The following is a 16,270-nucleotide window of genomic DNA, read 5'->3' on the forward strand; positions in this document are numbered from 1 at the left end:
CCCAAAAACATAAGAGCAATGCAGACCCTTGACAAAGAAGAGGTAAACAATAAGTTCCTCCAGGAATAGAGGATCTTATTCAATTTTTTATTTTTCATTGTTAAAATATATAAAAAGAGGAGACTGGACTAAAAAGGGATGCTTTCTAAGATTCATCTTGGGTGCTACCTCTAACTGATAGTAGCTGTCTAGAAGTACGGTATTAAGGACAATGCTGAGTCTCTGTGTTAGGGGCAAAGGGAATTTGATAGGTTAGCTATGCTTTCTGTGAGAATGGTGAGATGATAGCACACAAACAGTGTATTTGCTATTCACAAGCAAAGCCACTCTAATTCTAGTGAAAGAATAATTTCAAGTTACAATGCTTAATAGTAATTAAAAGAAAACAAAGGTAATGTGAATAAAATTTATTACTTAGCAAAACCAAATATTTCTTAGAAAATGCTATAGATTATGTTAATGAATGAATCAAAGGGCTTAAGAATCCTAAATAGTATCACATTGCTTTGGAAGTCAGTATTTCAGTGACTTAAATTGGCTGGATGTAAAGTAAGAATGGCATTTGTTATCTGCAAGTCTTTGGCCAAAAATTGCTTTACTTTCAAAGGGTGCCAAAATTCACTGGTGTGATTTTACCAATCCGATAAAGAATAAAAATCTTTCTAAAATCCTTCTAAAACACAATGCAGATGGAACAATGGATTTTTTTGTCAGAGGTCTTTCTTCAAAATAACTTCATACAGTGAGGAAAAAGCCATATAGGAGAAGTGGAATTTCACAAAACCTTCACAGTATTACTGTACAGCTGTTAACAGTTGACAGGCAGAGGTATTTGTCTCGTGCTTTTAATAATGACTAAAACTCTACCTGTACAAGCCAGAGCCCTGCAAAATAACTCAGGACGCCGACCATCAACTTATTTCAGTTCTGCGATGTGCCTGAGAGCCACACTCCTCTCACTCCTTTTCTTTACTTTCAGAGTGATGTTCAGCTTGGCATGATAAAAAAGCAGTAGTTTTTAAAAATATTTTCACCACTCATCCTTAAGTGAAGACAAGGAGCTGTTTCTTTCTTTCTTTTTTTTTTTTTTTCTTGTGTTGGTTAAGTTTTGTTTTTGTATGTTTGTTCTCTGGTTCCATACCACCCATCGGGGATTTTCCAAGCTGGGATAAAGAAGTAGGGCAGAAGACAAAGTGATTCTCAGTTCAGTTTGTGCATTAAAATTACCTGGGGGACCTTTAAAAAGCCATTTATCAAGATCCCTATCCATACATGCTGAAGTAATTGATCCAATGTGGAGCTGACACATCAGTATTTCTTAAAGAGTACTCCAGGTTGATAATCAAGATACTCTAAAAAGAGGTGTTCATAATTTCAAGAAATCACCCACTGGAGCTGGTGGGGGCACTAAGCAAAAAGGAAATTAAACAGTTTTTGGTTTTGTTTTTTTTCCTTTAAAAATCTTCTCCAGGGTTTCCTGGGTAGCTCAGTCAGTAAAGCAGTTGGCTCCTGATTTCAGCTCAAGTCATGATCTCAGGGTCCTGGGATAGAGCCCCATTTGGGCTCTGCGCTTAGCAGGGAGATTGCTTCAGGATCCTCTCTCCCTCTGCTTCTCCTCCCCATCCCCCATCATCGAGCCCTCTCTGTCTACGATAAATTAATAAATCTTTAAAAAAGAAAGAAAGAATAAATATAAAAATCTTCTTCATCACAGCTCTGGGCAGCTTTATTCTACTTTTGGTTAGCCTGTGCTTGTAAAAGAATATATAGGAGATGAGATAAAAATTTCATGCACTTCAATGGACAAAAAAAAAAAAAAAAAATCTTTTAAATGGACAAAAAAATCAAAATCAATAGAGGAGACAAAAACAAATCTTGTCTCCTGCTGCCTGTCCTTTTAATACCTAACTTCTAACCCCTCCACACTCTCATTACTATGTATTTTTTGATGACTTCATCTTTGAGATGAACTCACTGTGTGTTCTACCACCAACTAGAATAGAAAAGTTTCTTACAAAGTGATTAATACTGTTACATTTATAATGGAATCAATAATTTCAAAAAAACCCAGCATAAACACTGACAAAAGTCATTACAATTTGTAAACTCTTTCAAAATTTATATCTATATCCTGATATAGTTTATTTAATTAGTCAGAAAAAAAAAGCTACATTTTATGGCTACATCATCCAGTTGTATTGATGAGCATAATTTGTTACTCTGAAATTACCTATCATTAGACATTAAGAAATAGTAAACACATGTTATACCTATTGTGTATAGACTGATAACATCTGCTTTTTAAATTTATAAGTTAAAACCCTCTCATATACCTTAGTATGGTGTTAAACTTTGATGATTGGGTCAACTCACTCTTTTGCTAGAATACCGATCTACCTGAAGAAGGGGGTGGGGGGGAAGGATCTTTGCCCTAACAACAGAAAATTAACTTCAACACAAAGCACACACACATTTTTTCTAGGTGGGCACTTTGGTCAGGCATTCACCTACCATTTACAGACTGAATTTCTAAGGATATGGGTTTCCATTTAATCAATAGCAGGTACAGAAAAAAGAATATAATTTCTAATTGCATATTATCCAATTCTTATCTAAAGTCTAGACTATCTTGGGAGGACTTTATGGATGAAAAGAAGTCCATCCATTCTTTTATATATTCTAAGATTTATCCTTTTAAATAGCCAAGCCATCAGAAAGCAAGGTACTTCTACCATTTTACTTCAACTAGGAATAGCATTATGCAACTGAAAAGTACGTTTGTACCTTACCATAAGGGTTCTCTTGGAGTGTCAGGCCCTAAGAGGCTCTGATCCAAACATGTAGGAAAGGAAAGGGGGAGGGGACGAGAGATAATTCCAAAAGAAAGAACCTAATGTAACTGATTCTTTCGTTTCCTGTTTTAAAGACCGTGGCTCAATATCGTATTTTTCTTTTATAACAATACACATGCAAATTTTCTTGTGAAGTTCACGTTTGGTTAATAAAAGAAAACTCATCTTTAGCTCATGTGAAGTTTCATTACCATGTTTGCACTTCACTGAGTCTCAAACCTAAACACCTGTATCTTAACAGATTCTCACTTGTGTTTCTCTTATATCTCATATTTTACTTTTATGTTTATTTATCATAGGCCGCATCAAATATTTAGGATTTAAAAAAGCTCACAAAACTTCCCCTCTGAACTCAGTTATTGTATTTAGTTTCCTCAATTATAAATGTATGCAAAGATGTACTATAGCCCCCCAAACTCAACTATAATGTATATAGATTTCACTATTCATGTAATTATTTCTAAACTATGTCAAGTTAACACCCTAATATGAATTTGCTACACTTTTCATTCTCGAGCTAAATTTATAAAAGGTATTTAAAACTAAAGATTCTGAATATAGAATACTAGATGTCATATAATTACCCAGCATGTTTTAACAGATTAAAACATTACCCTGTCTTTCTACTGTCAAATAAATATGGAATTCCTTTTATGGGGACTTATCGTCAAACCAAATGCTTTATACTCAGTGTGAAAATTCAATCACAATAGTCAGAGATCAAGCTGCTGCTTCTGATAACAAACATGATGAGATATCATCTTGTTCAATATATGCTTTCAACTTGACATGTAGGCTAATAAAAAATATAAAGTTGTGGTATTTATTTTGTTTCTTGCACAATAGAAGGTTTCTAATACGGATGATCAAAGTATCTAGTATCATTGCCTGAAAATACAGCAGGCTCTTATCTGGCGACAGATTAACTAGTTTACAGATTAACTCTAGTGAAATAATATCAACATTCATTGCACTTGTAAATTACTATGCATCAGCCACTGTATAGCAGTATGAGAGGACGTCTACTTTCAACTACATAACTAAGAGGGAAAAATTTGTGTCCATTTTGTCTATCACATTGTCATTCACTCAGATATTTACTATGCACCAGGCATTGTATTGGGCTACTCTACCTCAACAATCAGACCTCATCTCTTGTCAACAGCTACTCTGCAAGGAAAGTATGAGGGAGGGCATATGGTCAACTTTTTTAAGTCGGCTGGAGTTCTGAGATGCAAGCTCTCAAAACAAGTAGACACTTAACATTAAGAAACAAACTCCAGGGTGCCTGAGTGGCTCAGTGGGTTAAAGCCTCTGCCTTCAGCTCAGGTCATGATCCCAGGGTCCTGGGATTGAGTCCTGCATCGGCCTCTCTGGTCAGAGGGGAGCCTGCTTCCTCCCTCTCTCTCTCTGCCTACTTCTCTGCTTATTTGTGATCTCCATCTGTCAAACAAATAAAATCTTAAAAAAAAAAAAAAAGAAGAAGAAGAAAGAAAGAAACTCCAGTTGATATGCTGGTGTAAATGTCTCCGTGACTTTGTGCTCTTCATCTCGTCTTCCTTTGCTTCCCTGCTCAGGAAAAGCCTGAATCTGGCAGCTGTGCTTGCCTCCTCGCCTTTCCACCTCCAAGTTCATTATCACCATATTCTCACAGTTCCCTAGATGCTCCTTGACTGTGTCACTCCCCTTCACCCCGTCTCCCATCCTACCCCAAACCCTTTTGTCACTGTCAAAGCTTGTAATTCCACTGTCTCGACATACAGTCACTGTTTAATAGCAGACACACACCGTTTCAAAATACTTGTTAAATAATGAAGGCATCTCCATCATCCTCCTCATCTATCTTTTCAGTTTTAGTTCCTCAGTCACTTGCTAAATGTCAGCCAGTCACCGAGTCTCTCCCAACTATAACCCTCTAGGCCAGTGTGGTCCAGGAGAATATTCTACCATGATGGAAATGTGCTCTATTTACACTGCCAACACATATGGACACTTATTCACCTGAAACGTGGCAAGGATGACTGAGGTATACCCTAATTTTATTTAAATTTTAATTAATTTAATTGTAAACAGCTCCACATGGCTCATGGTACCAGGACTGGACAGAGCAGCTCAACTTTCTTCCATACTGCTATTAGAATTAGGTTGCTACGGGACATCTCTGAGAATATCATATGAATTAAAGAACATGTCTCCATTAATCTTTACCATCAGGTGTGCCACTGGAGATGATTTTTAATCTAGACCAATATACTACTTCATTTCCATTTTCCCTATGCTTCTCCTACCTAAGCTTCTGATCCCTTGGTGAACTCACATATGCCATCATATGACCCTTCATGCCACCTGATGGCTACCGCTTAGAATGCCTTTCCTTCTCAGGAACATCCACTCATACTTCCAGATCCTTCCCATTCCTCTCTGAATGGTTAGCTGTTCTCCCTTAACCGAGCTAGCCTCTCTCTCAACTCTGTTGTCATAACTTTTTGGATATAGCTCTATTAAAAATTTTAATCATAATAATTTACACGTGAAAAACAGGGGTTCCATGTATGCCACATAAATAATTATATCCATTCAATGAGACGATGAGGTCAAGCGTTTGGCACAGGAATAAGTAAGCCCTCCATACTTTACTCCAGTCTTTAATACATGGATTATGAATTGCAGCCCCCAGGCCAGGGATCTTAACGGAATATATCAGGCTCAGAAAATGAGAGGAAAATAAAAAGGTGGAGATGGAGTAAAGCTAGCTCACAAGCTTTTATGCCAACAGGAGGTATAGGTCAGGAAAACTGTATAAAGAAAGTCATGAAAGCACTGAGAGATCAACTATTCAAGGAAACCCAAAGCTAAAACTGGATTTACATCCCACCTTCCCTCAGTGGCAATAAATATCAACACAGGTCTCCCCAGCTACCGAAAAGTGGAGCGTTCCCATGAAACCCTCCATATGCCAAATAGTGTAAAGTAGAGAAGCAATCACATTTCGTAAAAGCAGAAATCCTCTTCAGATTTAAGTTTGGAAACAGATGCATACTAATCAAGGTCTTTCATACAGGTGAAGTTGCATGAAGTGAACTCCTGGACAGTGAGGAAAACCAGTCATCAAATTCCTTAATCAGGTAGTATAGATGTTAGCAGGTCAAGAACAAAAGAAAGCTTTTCTTGTGATGTGTAACAGAGAAGAATTTGTTGTAAGCAGATCAATAAAGTGCTATTACTATAGCCCGCTTCTGAGGAAAGAGCTCCTGTTACATAAAACAGTGAATATATTTGCCATAAGGACATTTAACCTGTGGAAGAACCCAGGAGAAAAAAAAAAAAAAAATCTCTAAACTTCCTTGATTTTCACATCCTTTAAAATTATATTTAGATAGAAACATTTCAAAATCATCAAAGACTCCTGAGGCATGTTTATTCCTAATGATTTTCCACTTATATAAAGCAGTCTCATTCTTTTCTGCCTTTAGTCAGCTTGCCAAAACAAAAACAAAAACAACGAAATATTTAAATCCTAACAGTAAAAAAATGTAGTGGCAACCCTAAGCAATTCCCAAAATGTCTATACCATCATTTGCAGCTACCTGAATTGAATATTAGACTTTATAATATTTTGATGTTCCATTTCATTAGTTTGGGAAAGCCTGGGTTTACAACATAATTCTGTTATTAAACAAAATCCTTCCACTGAATTTGCAGATCAGAGAAAATTAATATTTGGATTTAGCTCCAAGGTTAAGTAAATTAGCTCAGTTCACTCTGGGTTTGGGTTCATGGTTTCGTTCAAATTCCTGATAACGGGCACTTCAAACTAAAAATATTTAAACAATGTAATCAGGGCTGACATTTCAGAAGTGTTCAGGCAAATATGTGTTTTTAAAAAACAAACTCACTTTACAGAGAGAGCTAAGGTTAAATCCGAAGGTTTGAGCATTCCGGGAGCCAGCGTTCATGTAGTTTCCCATCAGCAACACAAGTTCCAGCAACTTGCTGAAGCTTCTGCTCTGCTTTATCTCCTCGCAGGCAGTACTGACAGCCATGATGTCAGGTTTGATGTTGTTCACCTGCTCTTCAAACTGCAGCTTAAAGAGAATAGCACTGAGCCGTGGCCGCAGTCTCTTCACATTGCTCATCTGATGGAAAAGAAAATAGCAGATTTCCTTTAAAATGCATGGTATACTTTAGTCCTGTATGACGGCGAGTAATCTGGGATGATTTATTGGTATGACAGTGCCGAGGAAGCAATATGTCCCTTCAAACTGATAGCAGGGAGAGGAGCCCTGCTTGTGTTTTGTGAGCAATCAAGAGTCATTCCTCAGAGAAGAAAAATTCGCAATTTAGATGCCCAGTGGAAAGAAAGCTTTAATTTGATGACAATGGTCAAGTAATCGAGTGCATATAATTTCTTAACAGAAACCGAATTTTCAAACGGTAACAGGGTACACAGGCAACAAATGACAAAGCAGGTCTACCATTAATTTTTGTTCGATATTGAAAATGTGGGGTCATGTTTAAAGCATTCAGAAAGATCCAAAGTGGGTTTGTTTTCTTCAAATAGCAACCGCTGTCCTCAGAAGCCCTGCTGACTAACAGTATGTGTTAGATGGAGGGAAAGTAAATAGGTCCCAATTTGTAGTAAATTGACTTTCCTGAGAAACACAGACAAGTAGAATGACTCCTGACACACACTAAATGAGCAGGGTCCGTGTTAGGGAACATGGGCGTAGCCAGAGACAGAAGCCTCGCGGAGCCACAGATCCATCTCACGCCACGTGAACCCTGTTCAGGACTCGGGGTTCCCTTGTGAATGTGGGGGGTTGAAGAGTACAAAAAGAACAGAAAGGCTAGAGGGTCAGCAAGTTCTTGCCTGAGCTTCCCACCACAAGCGGGGAGAAGAGCCATTTAACTGAAGGCTGGAGACAAAAGGCATGTAAGCTATGCATTCCGTGGGCAAATATACTAGGGATTTAGACTTAAAACACCTTGATGAGGCATTAACAGTAAAACTATTGAATTTCAACAACTATTATAAATATCAAAAGCAGTGAGAGGCAAGGTGGGGGGGTGGGGAGTGACAGAACACCAGAGGGTTAAAATAGGGAAGAATTCTGTCAGTCACAGACCCTAAAGAAAAAAGTAAAGGACAATGCCACACAAAGCTTATAGGATTTCTGTTCCAGAGGCACAAGACTATCTGCTCATAATATAATGACTTATTTAAAATTGAGTAGACCAGACAAAGGCCTGAATTTATTAGATTCAAAAGGCTATTCCCGACCCTGGTTAGCTGTTTAACAGTACAGCCTAGCAGCCCTGCCTAACCACAACTGGGCATTAGGGGTTTTCTCTCTGTTCATAGCTCTGAGAGAACATTGTCTGATGGACCAAATCCATACAGTGACTGAAAAGTTTCTTAGTAAATAATATAAAGAGCTAAGTCACATTTAGTGTTCTCCCCAGCCACCTGACAGATTAAACATTTAAGTGTATACAGCCAAGATCCTAAGAGTTCGACTAATGTAGTTAATGACTCCTCTCTACAAAGAGCTCTAAAAAATATCTCAAGTTTGCCTGTCTAGAGGAAGATTTTTTTCTTCCAACAAGAAAGTAAGAAGACAGTAAGCTCAAATAAGACTCAAAAAAAAAAAAAAAAAAAAAGGCAAAAACTAATAATGGCTCCATAAAATAAATATAAAATGTTAAAAAGATAAAATGAAGCCCTATTAGAATACTGATTGTGAATGGGCATGAATCCTTCTGTTTGGATTTCTAGGTCCAGCTCATGAAGTAGAGTTCAGCAGTGATTACTTCTCATCAAGTTGCTTCATGGTTCTTAAATGTTCCCAAATGGGCTAAATTCCCTACATTTTTATCCTTAAACATTGCAAATGGCATTCATATTATATTGGGCCAATTCTGTATAATGTTCTATTACATTTAATAGATCCTTTAGAATAATAAGAGAGAGGAGTAATCACCTGAATACACATATTATGGTCGTTCAAAATGTATATGATGTGCCCATGGCATGTTTTCAACTTGTATCCTCATTCATGACACTTTGTTACTTTGCAGTAAATATGCGAGGTATTCGCATATCAGTATACAATCAGTAGTATCAGGAAAATATCAGTATTACAAAACACATTACTTTTAACCTATATTAATGTACTACTTTATGCCCAAAGTGAAAAAAACTCTGCTTAAATGCTTATATTATATTGACCCAAAATATGTTGAAGCTTTCCTGCTGACAAGCTAACCATATGTAGCCAGTATAAAGTAATTAATTTTCCTAGAAAAATATAACCTAGATTTGTATGAGTAATGAGTCTACCTGGCACTGGGGACAGGTACCTTGAAAAGATAGAGTAAGTGTATGATGTAATGCAGAACAAAATGCTACGAGTTCATGAAAAAGCCTGACCAAGCAAAGTCAGGAAAGGAATCCTGCAACATCTTTTAAAATTAGACATCCTTTGCATATTGTTTTCCTTCCAAATTTCAAAAAACATTTTGACGCATAGGAAATAAACTTATTTTAGTGAAAAAAATCACTGAGTTGGAAAAGAATCTGAGAGATCACCTGATGCGTGTTAAGGTCCTGAGTCCTCTATTAAAATAGCCTACTCGGATCCTCCAGGACACTTGGCTGTCCCCGTTATTTAAAAACCAAACCAAACCAGGAAAGAACGATAACATTCTAAGATCTAAATCTTAAGATTTAGGATAATCACAGGGATCTCTTTCTCATTAATCAAACCAAGTCTTTTGTCATACTGGATCAAAGAAAAAAGGTTAAGTATTAGAAATTTTTTAAAAAAATTCCAGAATGATGTTTCTTTGTCACTTTATGTGATCTGTGATCCGTCAACACAGGATTTGAATTCTATTGGCTTGCTAAGGAACCTCTCATTTGTCTGCCACAGGCTAGGCTGGATGCAGAAATGGAGCACTCCATTTCCCTCTCAGTGGTAACAGAAAGTCACTAAAAAGGAGGAGGAGGAGGAGGAGAAGAGTTATAGAAGTTAAACTATAAGACAGCTAATAATTAGAATGCTTGAAGAAATTAGAATTCCGCTTTCACAGAGGTAGCCTTTCAATTTATTGCTACGGAGTCTTAGTAATATAAACTTGCATCACCAAATCGATGGATTGTAATCTGAAGATCAATCTAAAGGCTTAAAAGTGAAAGTGAAAATACTCTGATCTCACTGTTGTATGAAAGCAGGGGAAGGATTCCCGCAATCTCCCCACCGCATGACCATAGATGGCCCGCGCTGCAATGAGAATACCTTTCAAACAGTGACTGGTGAAAATCAAACCGCAAGCAGTATCTGGAACACCACGGGTAACCATTACAATCACACTTGTGTTTATTGGCAACATGAGTATTGTCGGAGAAGAGATGAAATGAAAGACCTTTGGAGAATAATGACCAACAGGTACTGAGTGGAAGCCCACTCAGCACTAAGAAAGTCACCTAAATCAGGACTGCCGCCTTTAGATCATCGGAGTCCTTCCGTCTGTCTTAAAGGGTAAAAAAGTAGTGGGCACCTGGGTGACTCAGTGGGTTAAGCCTCTGCCTTCAGTTCAGGTCATGGTCTCAGGGTCCTGGGATCGAGCTGCACATCAGGCTCCCTGCTCAGCGGGGAGCCTGCTTCCTCCTCTCTCTCTCTCTCTCTCTCTCTGCCTGCCTCTCTGCCTACTTGTGATTTCTCTGTCAAATAAATAAATAAATAAATCCTTTTTTTTTTTTTTTTTTTTTTTTTTAAGGGTAAAAAGTAGTAATAGTCCCCAGGAAGATGTCCTCTTCCATCATCTCATTAAGATTATGTTTTTCCCATGTCATCCATTGTTTTACTGATGAAAAAATATAATTAGACATTTCTATACCAGTTATGTATAATACCATATCTGGTTCTCCTTGTTTTATAGATAAGAGATATTCAGAAACCAGATTATTCAAAACTCGCTGGGGCGAATCACCGGGTGGCTCAGTCCGCTTCGGCTCAGGTCATGATCCCAGGGTCCTAGGATTGAGTCCTGCATCTGACTCCCTGCTCAGCAGGGAGCCTGCTTCTCCCTCTCCCTCCGCCTGCCACTCTGCCTATTTGTGCTGTCTCTCTGCCAAACAAATAACAAATAAATAAAATTAAAAAAAAAAAAAAAAAGCTTGCTGCATTTGCCCCCCACCTTCTTGCCTGCAGACTTGCGGAGACTCCCCTCAAAAGAAATTTCAGTACGTGCTCTGTATCTTTGTTATTCTTCCCTCAGGCTGTTTCAAAACTATTTTAACCATTCATTTGGCTAACCCTGTAAGTAACCAACTGATTGAAAAGTCACTCACTCCAGTCTTCACGGACTTAAACCTTTACTTCATATGTTTTGTGCATGTATCAGGAATAACACAACAGGATTTCACAAAGGTTCAAGGACTCCTTCGAGGTCACATACCAGTAGGACACAGCCCTCAAGCTAACTCGCCGCCAATCATGTGTGCGTGCCACTCAGAGCATCACAGTGTGGAAATTAATAATCACGACTTAAAAACCATCTGATACTCAACCTACTCCTATGCTTTTCCAGGAGTACGATGGACTTTAATTGCGCCGCAGTAGTTATTAGACAAAACACTATGGAGATGACCCTGCTGTGAGCATTGCCTGTTACTACTTCAGACTCCTTTCCTTTCCCGACTACCTCCTGTTGTGCTGAATTTTGAGTATTTTCCAGATTCGTGTTTGTTAGCCCCTCACACTGCACTCTCCACTCATACTTCCTTATTAGCTAATTCTTCCGTTCTCTGTGGGAGAGGTGCGAAAAGCAAGGAGGACGGTAAGAAACAAATGCTTCGTTGTCCAAGACTAAAGAAAATGACGAAGGGCAGAGAGGAAAGCGACCTCTAAGAAATGTGAATCTATTAAGAGAATTAAGACACTTAGAAAAAAGGTTTTAACTTGATTCCTTGCTAAACTACATAAAAAATAGCGACCCTTTACTATGAGTTGGCCACTATTTTCAAGACTTCCAGAATGCTCGGGGTGGGGGTGGGGGAGAACATTTCATGTCAAGAAATACATCAAAAGGGGTCTGTGGGTGGGTCAGTTGGTTGAGCATCCCTCTTGATTAGGGCTCAGGTCAGGATCTCACGGTCTTGAGATCAAGCCCCACATTGGGCTCCACACTCAGCAGGGAGTCTGGTTGAGATTCTCTTCCTCTGCCCCTTACCCCGCTTACTTACTCATGCTTTCAAGATAAATAAAATCTTAAAATAAAAAAAAAGAAAGAAATGTATCAAAAACATAGCTATTTAAATAGCACCTTATGCCTGGGCAGTGCTCAGAATACGCCCCCCCCCAAAAAAATTAATAAATGTGTCCTTATGATATTAAAGCTCTGAAGCTAAAATTATTTTTTTTAAAAACTACAGAACAGCAATGTACATATGGTATGTTTTTTTATATTTTTCATAGGAGCAAAGCCAAGAATTATACAAAAATTATTAAATGGATAAGATGTATATTCCTCTAGCTAGTCAAGAAATAGAACATTGGTTATAGTCATCAGATATTGCTTTATCTTTGTTTACAAGTACTTATCAATTCTGGACCACTAAAGATTTCACAGGAGGTCCAAATGAGTTCTGTAGATGCTCAGGATCTGTAAGTGGGAAAGCTAGAGAGCGAGAGACTTCTTATTTAAATTGGCAGTCTTAGCAAATACTCTTAACACAGAAGTTTCATATCTGATGAATTAAAAAGCTGGCATAAAACCCAGAACCATTCTGGTGTCTTAAATTCATTCATGTCTGCTTCCAGACAATTCCCACCCTACCACAGGAAACCAATGTTTTGATTTCTATCACAATAACTTAGTTTCGCCTCTTCTTGAAATTTATTTTAATAAAACTTTCAGTAAACACTTTTCATGTCTGGCTTCTCTCACTGAACAAAATGACTTTGAGATTCATATATATGTGATCAGGTACTTTATTCGCTTTTATTAATGAGCAAGATTTCATTGTAAAAATATACCAGACATATAACATGTTGGGAGACTCTTATTTTCTAGTCTGAGGCAACGTAGGGTTTGGGTTAAACAAGGACTGGAAAAATGGTGTGTCAAGTTCTAACGCCAGGTACCTGTGAATTTATTTGGAAAGAGGGTCTTTGCTGATGTGATTAGGGATCTCCACATGAGATCATGCTGGATTTAGGGTGAGCTCTAAATTAAGTAACTGATGTCATTTTAATTTAAAAAAGGGGGGGGGGACACACAGGAGAAAGCGATGCAAGGGAGGCGGCAGAGATTGGAGTCATCCTACCAGCTAGAAAACACAGAGTCGTGACTGGGAGCAGCTAACACAAGTGAGAAGACAGGCAGGGAACAGATTCATCCTCAAAGCCTCCAGAAGGAACCAACCTGCCAACACCTCAATTTAGGATTTTTGGTCTCCAGAAATGTGAGAGAATAAATTTGTTGCTTTAAGCCATCGCAGTTGTGGGCATTTGTTGTTGAAGCCCATGGAAACTAATACAGGACCTTATGAATTTTTTTGTATGAATCTTGTCATTTCTATTAAGTATCTAAAAAACAGTACAAATGTATGCTTTATAAGAAATTGTTAAACTGTTTCGCTAAGTAGTTTTTACCACTTGAAACCTGTTTGATATTTTGTCTTTGCATGTTAGGTCTATATTCCATTCCTCATTAAGTATCCTGTGTAATACGATACAATTCATTTCAGTTCGCAAGATATCCAAGCACTGCAGTAGAGTTAGATGCAAAAAAGTTCCTTTCCCCACTCATTAGCCATGAAGTCTCTGTTGAAAATCAGTCGATAATAGTATCTTCGTGGGTTTATTTCTAAACTTTCTAGAAAAAGTTTGTGTATTTTTAAGCCAAAATGTTACTGCCTTGATATTGCATCAGTAGTCTATGTCTTCCAAGTATGTTCTTTCTTCAAAACTGATTTTTAACTCTTCTAGGTCCTTTGCATGCCATACAAATTTTTTGTAACTAACTTCCTGTCAATTACTTTAACATAACCTGCTGGGATTTTGATTGGGAATGTGTATCATATATTAGAAATCTAAGATCATTTGAGAGAAAAATGGATCTTACTAATACTGAGCCTTCCACTTTATAAGCCTGGTAAATATCTCATTTACAATTTCTTTAATTTCTCTCAGCAGTGTCTTATGGCTTTTGATGTAGAAAATTAGCAGGTTTTAGTGAATTTTTTTTCATAAGTATTTTAGTTTTGGAGCTAAAGTAAACAGTACTATTTTTATTTTGCTTTCTAGTATATATCATGGCTTATAGAGAAAAATACAACTTACTCGGGTATCTGAATATTCTGTGATCTTACTAAATGCACTGGTTACTTCAACCAAGTTTGCTTATGTGAATTCATAAGGGATTTACAATAATCAGGTCACATAAAGGTGGTTTACTTCCTCATTTCCAATGCACAGGCCCTTAATTTCTTTTCCTTTTCTTACTATACAAGTTAAAACATGCATTATAATGCTGAATAGAAGTGTAAGAATAGATAGCCTTGCCTGAATTCCAATCATAAACGACAAAGCATTTAAGCTTTCACCATCAGTTATGAGGAGAGTTACAGGTTTTCCGTGGATGTCCTTTATCAAGTTGAAGGAGTTCCTATTTCTAGTTGCTAAGAATTTTTATTTATCACAAATTCAAATTCTGAATACTTCTCATTTTGCATCTACTTAGATAATGTGATTTTTCTCCCTTTTTTCTGGTAATATGGTTAACTACATTAATTTTTAAATGTTAAGTCAACCTTGTACCACTTGGTCATGACATACTCTTCATGCACTGAAATATTTGATACAAAAATACTTTGTTAATTTTTGCATATATGTTCAAGTCTAATTCTCTGTATTGAAATTCTTTTGACTCTTGATAACTGTAATTTGAAAATCTGGTTTTGTTTTTCAGTATTTGCAATCAGTTCAAAATGATTTTTTCTTTGACCCACAAGTAATTAAAAACCACATTATGCAATTTTCAGAGATTTTCCATTATTATTGTCCAGTTAAGTTTTAACAGAAAACCTACTCAGCAAGATTTCAATCTTCTGAAAAATCCCGAGATATATTCTACATTCCCAAGTGGTCTACTTTGGTGAACCTTCCATGTCTATTTGAAAGGAATATTCTACAGTTGTTCTGAGGAAGCCCCACAAATACTAGAACAAGAGAGTTGAGAGAACTGCCTTGATTTTCTATATATTTACTTTTTTGGGGGGGAGGGGGGAGTCTATATTTTTTCTAGAATTTACTGAAAAAGAGACATTACAGGCTAGGACTAGGGAATTATCTATTTCTACATTTAATTTAGCCAGTTCGTGCTTGATGAATTTTGATGCTGTTATTAGGAGCTTATATATTTAAGATGATTATTCCTAGTAAATTCCTCTTTCTATCATTGTGTAATATCACTATTTCTTATAATAGGTTTTGCCTTGAAGTATACCTTCTCTGAACTAGCCATAGTTAGGCTATTTTTCTTATTGTTGCCGTTTTCCATTTGTCCCCTCTTCTTCTCAACTACAGAAGCAGGGAAAAAGATGAGAGAGATGTAATTAAGCAATTTTTAGTATTCCATTTTATTTCTTCTACTGGCATCTGAGTTCTGACTCTTCGTTTTATTTTTTCTCATTGCTCTAGGACTAACAAAATGCATCCTTACATTACTGATACATCCTTCTGTAGCAGTCTACTTAGCATTACTATGACTTTCATATTGCATCTGTACATGTTTTCCTTTTCCTGCCTCAGCCTTCCTCCATTTCACACCACCTGATTCATTTCAGCATGTAATGTATTAACAGCACAATTCCATTTGTTGTGCCCCCATCATTTGTGCAACTACCATCATATTTTTTAAGTCTATGTACATTATAAGTCCTAACCTGCAGTGGTTTTTTGTTTGTTTGTTTTTGTTTTTTTAATTACCAGTTCTCTTTTAAGTAATATAGAAGAAGGGAAAACAGTTTATTTACTGTTTTAGGCACCTTCATTTCTTCTTGAGGATCTGAGTTTCCATCCTGTATCATTTCCCCTTGGTTTGAAGTACAATCTTTAGCATTCTTTGTAGGACAGATCTGCCAGCCACAAACCCTCTCAGTTCACTAAAAAGTCTTTATTGTACCCTGTTTTGGGAAGGGTATCTATTAAAGAGAAAAATTTGAGTTTACATGTCTTTTTTTTTTTAAATTATTTCAACAACTTACATCCTTCTGTTGACGTCCACTTTCCATTATTTCTGCAGTCAGCAAAAATCTCTCATTTCCCTATAAACAATGTGTCTCCCCCACCAATCCTCACCCAAACAATCTGCAACAAGTTAGTTTCATGACTTTTTCTTCATTTCTGGCT

The 16,270-nt window shown here is 37.1% G+C and overlaps 1 protein-coding gene across 2 annotated transcripts in view; it reads right to left on the reverse strand.

The window, feature by feature from the left end:
- The window catches only part of DIAPH3 (diaphanous related formin 3), a 512,938-nt gene that overhangs the window by 223,511 nt on the left and 273,157 nt on the right, over window positions 1-16,270 (reverse strand). For both annotated transcript variants that reach the window (XM_044249843.1, XM_044249842.1), the window contains one exon: window positions 6,749-6,988. In XM_044249843.1, coding sequence (XP_044105778.1) covers window positions 6,749-6,988 — 240 coding nt within the window. The remainder of the gene's footprint in view (window positions 1-6,748; window positions 6,989-16,270) is intronic.

The sequence above is a fragment of the Neovison vison genome, chromosome 5 (genome assembly GCF_020171115.1).
Source record: "Neovison vison isolate M4711 chromosome 5, ASM_NN_V1, whole genome shotgun sequence".
NCBI classification, from domain to species: Eukaryota; Metazoa; Chordata; class Mammalia; order Carnivora; family Mustelidae; genus Neogale; species Neogale vison.